We start from the raw sequence: 7,590 nt of genomic DNA on the forward strand, positions 1-7,590 counted from the left end.
GCTCACAGAGGAAAGACCACTGGACTCCCTCCAAGGGGGGCTTTGTGGAGAGAGGGCATAGCAGAGATGAAGGCTCCAGAGGAGATATTTTCCAGGCTTTTGACTTCCCAAGGAGCATGGGGTTTAGGCCAGGATGAGGACTTAGGTCCTCCGGCTCCCCAAGCCCTCCATCCTCTCTGTCCCTCAAAAGCCATAAAACCCTTGGAGTCGCCAGGGCCACAAGGCTGTTCTGAACATCGGCCACAAAGCTGTTCTGAACATCAGCCACAGGCCAGGCCAGGTCAGGAGAAATTCTCCTAGGCACTGCCAGGCCAGGAAGGCCCAGCTGCATCTGGGCCCTGCCAGAATGTGGCACAAGAAAGTGGATGGGCATAGGGGTAGTTCTACCTAGTTTATTGTTTCTCAAGAAGGGCCTCCTATGGGAAAGCACCTAACAAGGAGGTTGGGACAGGGCAACCCGGGGATCCCAAAGAAAGGAGGAGGAAGGAGAGAGAAATCCTCTGGAAGAAAAGAAGGCACCAGTAGGAGGAGGCGTCCAGGACTGGGACAGATCTGGTCCAGAGAAGAGTGTACTGGGGCTGGGCGTGGCAGCTCACACCTGTAATCCCAGCACTTTGGGAGGCCAAGGCAGGCAGATCACTTGAGGTCAGGAGTTCAACACCAGCCTGGCCAACATGGTGAAACCCCGCCTCTTCTACAAATACAAAAATTAGCCGGGTGTGTTGGTGCACACCTGTAATCCCAGCTACTCAGGAGGCTCAGGCAGGAGAATCGCTTGAACCCAGGAGGCGGAGGTTGCAGGGAGCTGACATCAGGCAAATGTACTCCAGCCTGGGCAACAGAGCAAGACTCCATCTCAAAAAAAAAAAAAAAAGAAGAGTGTGGTGAGCCACACTGGGCTGGCCCCAAGGAGCCCCCATTCCAAGATGGGGCCCCAGGTTGGTGGTAGGAGGATGATGCCTGGGAAGGGCACAACTAAAGTATGGTCAGGTTCCAAGGCAGAGAGAGAGAAGAGAGACCGGAACCAAGGGAGGGCAGGCAAAGTTCTGGCTCCCAGCTGCTGGGACTCAGAGTTTCTGGGCAGGTCTAAGGACCTAGAAGCATCACCGCCCACCAGTGGAAAGGACAGGGTTGGAAGGCCCCACAAGGGACAGGAAAGGCCCTGTGTGGGGAGGGGGCTTTGACATTCCCAAACCTTGACAAGAGGAACCAAGTCCATCTCTAGACAGCAAGACAGGCAGCAAAGCAAGACCTATGGGGAAAGAACAGCAGACACCGGCGGGGGTGGCGGCCCCTCCCTCCCTCCCCACCCCTACTGGGGCCTCAGCAAGGTGTGCCCAGGGGCAGGAGTGGGGGTGACTCCCTGGGCTTGTGGAAGTAGATGGAAGAGGACACCTCGGTCTTGAGCTTGTTGTCCGACCCATTGGCAGCAGAGGCCTCCGAAGCCCCGCCGCACTCCTCACAGCAGCAGCAGCAGCAGCAGTCCAGGAAGGCCTGGCCCAGCGGCCTGCAGATGCAAAGGAGCAGCACCGGGGTGATGGCGCCCTTGAAGAAGGTGGAGAACTGGTTGATGAGGCCCAGGAGGTCCAGGGTCTGGCGGGTCAGCTCGGTGGAGAGGTAGGCCACCACGATGTTGCAGACGTTCTCTGGGAGGGTGCAGAAGGCGTAGACCACAGTCAGGCCCACCACGGTGCTGTTGAGCTGGCTCTCACACTGCTCGTGCTTGCTGGCCCTGCACTCTGACTTCCTCCCCGGAGGGCCTCGCACCCGCCATGTCACCAGCTGGCAGGTGACCGTGAAGAGGATGGGCAGGCAGAAGTAGCAGCCAAAGTACCACCACATGCGGGCGTTCTGGTAGGTCATCACCAGTGAGTACAGGGACTCGGGCAGGCTGGCTGAGGGTTTCATGATGCACGAGTCCAGGGTGCCCATGGTGGGGGCAGGCTCCTGTGCCAGCTGCCACAGCAGGAGCTCGGGCACAGCCAGCGTCATGGAGCCCACCCAGATGACAGCCAACTTGGCCAGGATGGATTGGCACCGCTCGATGGGCCTCACTTTGGGCAGGGTGCTGGTGGCCACGTGGAAGCGGTCAATGCCCAGGGCACAGAGGCTGAAAGTCGTGACTCCCAGAGAGGAGACCTGTGGGCAGGATGTGAGGGAAGAGAGAAGCACTTGGTCAAAATCTATGGGGACAAGGAAGGACACCTGGCTTCTGGCTCAGTTAGACCATGAATTGAGTGATAAGCATAGAAATTATAATAATGGGCCGGGTGCGGTGACTCATACCTGTAATCCCAGCACTTTGAGAGGCCGAGGCAGGCAGATCACTTGAGCCCAGGAGTTCAAGGCCAGCCTGGGCAACATGATGGAACCCTGTCTGTACTAAAAATACAAAAAAATAGCCTGTTGTGGTGAGGCACGCCTGTGGTCCCAACTACTTGGGAAGCTTAGGTAGGAGGATGGCTTGAGCCTAGGAGGCTGAGGCTGCAGTGAGCCAAGATCACGACACTGCACTCCTGCCTGGGTGACAGAGCAAAACCCTGTGGAAACAAGGAAGGAAGGAAGGAAGGAAGGAAGGAAGGAAGGAAGGAAGGAAGGAAGGAAGGAAGGAAGGAAAGAAGGAAGGAATTATAATAATGGTAACAACTCCATGTAATGAGCATTTCCTATGGGTCGGGCACTTTACGTGTCATCACATTCCCAATCAACCACCTTACCATTGAAAAAGCTCAAGCTCAGGCAGGAACAGTGAATTGCCCAGGACCACACTGCTGATGAATGGCGGAGCTGAGGTTTACACACACGTCTGCCTCCTTCCCCCTTGTTCTTTGCCTCTCAGGCTGGGGGATGAATGGCCTGGCTCCCATAGACCCTGATGCTCTCTGACAGACTTTGGAAAATCATCTCCAAGGAAGAACCAAGATAAAGACATAGAAGTTCTGGATCTTTGCAGGTCCTTCCACTTCCCACACCCCATTATCTGCATGCCTGGGATGAATGGTCTTGGGGAACATGGCTTACGCGTGCACGCACACACACACATGCACGGTTCTGCTCCTGGCCCTGTCCAGAGAAGCCCAGGACCTGGCTGTGTGGGGAAGTGGCCCCCCTCTGAGCAGCCTGTGCCCACCATGCCCGCACTCTATTCATCAAGCGCGTGGAAAACCACCCTGTGAGCCAAGAGGAAGCAGCCTGAGCGGCAGGGGAGGAGAGTGCCAAAGAGCAGGAAGGAAGAGGGGACCCTCCCGCACCATCAGACACTGCTCAGCCACACTCAGGGATTGTGCTCAGATCCCCCTCCTGTCCAAATTCTTCCCTCTTCTGGCTGGGGGAACACAATCCCCGGCTTTTAGCACGGCCACCAAGTGTTCTTTGTGGGAACCCCAACCCCCTCTCTTGGCAGGGGAGCCCAGGCCTGCGGAGGCACAGGCTTCAGGCTTGGGTAGAAATGCCATTCTCTCTCCTTTTTTTTTTTTTTTTCCCGAGAGTCTCACTCTGTCACCCAGGCTGGAGTGCAGTGGCGCAATCACAGCTCACTGCAACCTCCACCTCCCGGGTTCAAGTGATTCTCCTGCCTCAGCCTCCCGAGTAGCTGGGATTATAGGTGTGCGCCACCACACCCAGCTAATTTTTGTACTTTTAGTAGAGATGGGGTTTCACCATGTTGGCCAGGATGGTCTTAATCTCCTGACCTTGTGATCCACCCACCTTGGCCTCCCAAAGTGCTGGGATTACAGGGGTGAGCCACTGTGCCCAGCCCTGCCCTTCTATTTTACATCTCAAAAATATCTCAAGTTTTATTCCAAGCTGCCCTCTCCTGCTCCCTCCTCAGCACCATCCTGAGATCCTCCCTATAAAAGGGTGTTGCTGGGCGCGGTGGATCACACCTGTAATCCCAGTACTTTGGGAGACCAAGGCAGGCAGATTGCTTGAGCTCAGGGGTTGGAGATCAGCCTGGGCAATATGGTGAAACCCTGTCTCTACCAAAAATACAAAAATTAGCCGGGCGTGGTACCGCACGCCTGCGGTACCAGCTACTTGGGAGGCTGAGGTGGGAGGATTGTTTGAACCTGGGAGGCGGAGGTTGCAATGAGCTGAGATTACACCACGGCATTCCACTCTGGGTGACAGAATGAGACTCCGTCTCAAATAAAGAAGAAGGGTGTTGTGGGTGACAGAGTGAGACTCTTGTCTCAAAAAAAGAAAGAGTGTTTTCTCCCTCCTCCTGTCCCACCACCCAGCCTAGAAGGAAGACTGTCTACCAGCCTGTGGTTCATCTCTATCCTCCAGGAGGTGTGGAGGGGCTGGCCCAGGAGGACATTACATATGTCAGGACCCACAGTCAGGTAGGGCCAGGTGTTCATTGACCTACCAGCCACATGCAAACAGAGGTCGTGTGTGTCTGCCCTTTTCCCCTTCTCCTCTATACCATTTTAATTCTAAGCACTGTATAGACATCACCCATTTAATCCCTTAAGAATTCACCCAGATAGCTATTATTATTATTATCCCCAATTTACCAATGAGGAAATTGAGATTTAGGTAGTTAAAGTAATCTACCAAATCACACAGCTAGTGACGGGAAAAGCCCAGTTTCTAATCTAGTCTGCTCAATTTCAGAGTCCTGTGTCTAAGCACGCACAGCTCACCTGGGTCGTGAGCACAAGATGATAACTAAGAATGCAAAGCCTCTCTCCAGTTGCAGGGTCTTTTTTTTTTTTTTTTTTTTTTTTGAGACAGAATTTCACTCTGTCACCCAGGCTGCGCAATCTTGGCTCACTGCAACCTCTGCCTGCCAAGTTCAAGCGATTCTCCTGCCTCAGCCTCCTGAGTACCTGGGACTGCAGGTGCGTGCCACCACACCCGGCTAATTTTTTATTTTTAGTAGAGATGGGGCTTCACCACGTTGGCCAGGCTGGTCTCGAACTCCTGACCTCAAGTGATCCACCTGCCTCGGCCTCCCAAAGTGCTGGGATTATAGGCATGAGCCACTGTGCCTGGCACAGGGTCTTCTTTCAGGGTGGAGTAACTTTGTACCACTGTTAGTCTCCCTGGGTTGGGAAGGACAGGAAAGGACTGTACCCACTGCTGAGACTCAGGGAGTCTGTCCAACTATGACATCATCATTGTTACATGGTGAGGTGGGGACAGACCTTGGAATAGGACCTGTGTCCGTATGCCTGATCCTGAGCCCTTCTCCGGCCAGGCAAGTCCCCCTTGTCATGCAGCATCATTCACGAAGGAACAGCAGCTTCACAGGGAGACCACAGTCACTCCATTACACTCCATGCAGCCAAAATTTGAAAGACTGTTTGCTTATTTTGTCTTACAGAGACAGAGAGGGTGGCCTTGCTGTGTCTTGCATAAATGCACACATCAGTATGTTTCTGCAGTGTTTTAAGTTGTCTCTCTATGCTCTACATATCCTTTGACACCCATGGACTTATTGTAGACGCTACCAGAAGTAAGGGCATAGTGATATACTTTAGAACTATGAAACAGGCCCCCTGGAAGGACCATCTGGTCTACCCGCCCTGGTTGGGAGATAAAGAAATTGGAGAGGTAATGCAACCTGCCCAGTGACGCCCGGTATGTCAGTGGCAGAGCTGAGACTAGAGCCCCCCATTAGTTCCAGTGCCCAGAACCAGGTATCCCTTTCAGAGAGGATCTAGGAAGTTGCTGATGGAAATGACAACGATAACAATGAGCATCCCAGCAGGGAGGGAAGAACGGAGCGGTCTTTTGCTTCTGGTGCTTGTATTCTCGTGGAGTGGATGCTGACTTGATCCAGAGGGGTGTGAAGGAAATTGGGCTCTCCCTTCAGGCACTCCTTCGGGAGGCAGGAGATGGAGGAGCAGCGAAGGGAGCTGTGGGAGCAGGGCAGCGGCAGGGGGTACAGAGGAAAGAAGAGGAGTCACAACAAAGGACAGAGGGATCTTGGGTGGGACAGGGGAGAAGGGCTGAGGAAGGGAGAGGGCAGCTTAGGGTCTGGAGAAAGTGGCAAAGACCTGCCTTGAGGTTGCTCCCGAAGCAGAAGATCAGGCTGGGGCTGGAACCCAGGGGCCCCACACACCCGCCTGTCCCCCTGACCTGCCTACTTCTCTTGAGAGCAACCAGAAACCAATACCATATTTGTCTCCTTCTCCAAGGTAAAGGAGAAGCAAGTCAGAGCTCCAAGACTCAGGTTTTGCACACCCACAAATTCCATTTCCAAAGACCTGATGGAGATTTTGAATCCCTTCCCTGGATTGCAGCCTCCCAGCAGAGCTCAAACAGAACACACACTCACCTCCATGAAGGGCACGGCCCGACAAGAAACGTCACCCAGTAGCCTCTGCTTGGTGATCTCGTTGAAGATGACAATAGGGAGGCAGAAAAAGAGGACCAGAAAATCCCAGAGGGCCAGGCTGGCAAGGATGGAGTTCCAGGCACTCTTCAGGTAGTAGCTGTGCCACACGATGCACATGACCGACAGGTTGCCCACAATGCCCACCGCAAACACCACCAGCGCCAGAAGCATGATGGCATAGGCACTGTAGGAGCTCTCGGTCACCGGATACAGGGGGTTCTGGATCTGTAGCCTCTGCCCTGGTGCCCCTGTCAGATTGCCCCTCAGTTCCTGCCCACTGTCTGGGGTGCCCCCATCCTTGTCGGGGTTAGGGCTGGTGGCCACCAAGGGCTTGGTGGGCTGCAGGCCAGCAGGGTGAATGGGCCGGGGGTACTCCGCCCACTCCTCAGGCACATACTGCTGCACGCCCTTGGCCTCCTCATCCTCGGTGCCCCTCTTGGATCGGCTCTGCTGCTCCTGGGTCTCAGCTCTGTGCCTGCCCAGGTGCAGGGGGGCACCCCCAGAGACCCTGCTTAGCCCCACAGCCAAAATCACAGCAAGAGAGACAGCCAGGGGCCACAGCCACCGCATGGCTGGATGAGCAGGAGACAGCCAGCCCAGGAAGAGCAGGTGAGTGCAGGGGGCCCAAGAGCTGGGCTCCAGAGAGGCAGCTGGCCGGCTGGATCCGCCTCCAGTCAGGCGTCTGGCATCACTCGCCTGCCCTCCCTCCCAGCCTCCGGCCACAGGCCGGGCAGGGCCCTCTGCTGGACACATAGCACTCTTTGCTGCCCTCACACATCTCGTCCTCCACGACGCCGCTTCTTAGGCCCTACAGCATGTCAGGCTGCGGGGCCCTAAGAGGGCATCTGCTTCAGGCCCCTGAAACTAGGGAGGAAATGTGGCCTGCCTAGGGTGACACAGGGAGGTGGGGCAGAATGGGAACTGGGGCGCAGGTCTCCTGATTCTAAGGCAGCTCCTCCATTCAAAACTCAGCAATAACCATCACTGTCACTTACTGAACACTTACTAGGTGCTAGCACTCAGCTGGTTTCTCAATTAACCCTTGATTAATCTCAGATCACAAATCTGAGGTTTGTAGAGGTCAGTCACTTGCCACATAGTTGATACAAGGCAGAGCAAGGCCCACAACCCAGATCTGACTCCAGAGATTTCTAATTTTTTTTTTTTTTCGGTTGCCCAGGCTGGAGTGCAATGGCGCGGTCTTGGCTCACTGCAGCTTCCGCCTCCTGGGTTCAAGTGAT

At 54.9% G+C, this 7,590-nt stretch overlaps 1 protein-coding gene across 1 annotated transcript; it reads right to left on the bottom strand.

Annotated features, from left to right (window-relative positions):
- Nucleotides 1–377: 377 nt before the first annotated feature.
- On the bottom strand, nucleotides 378–7,062 carry GPR37L1 (G protein-coupled receptor 37 like 1). Its single transcript, XM_514100.9, has 2 exons — nucleotides 6,290–7,062; nucleotides 378–2,139 (listed from the first exon to the last, which is right to left on the bottom strand). The coding sequence occupies exons 1-2, from the start codon at nucleotides 6,917–6,919 to the stop codon at nucleotides 1,324–1,326; spliced, it is 1,446 nt and encodes a 481-aa protein (XP_514100.4). The 5' UTR covers nucleotides 6,920–7,062; the 3' UTR covers nucleotides 378–1,323.
- Nucleotides 7,063–7,590: the final 528 nt, after the last annotated feature.

Source organism: Pan troglodytes, chromosome 1 (assembly GCF_028858775.2).
Source record: "Pan troglodytes isolate AG18354 chromosome 1, NHGRI_mPanTro3-v2.0_pri, whole genome shotgun sequence".
NCBI lineage: Eukaryota > Metazoa > Chordata > Mammalia > Primates > Hominidae > Pan > Pan troglodytes.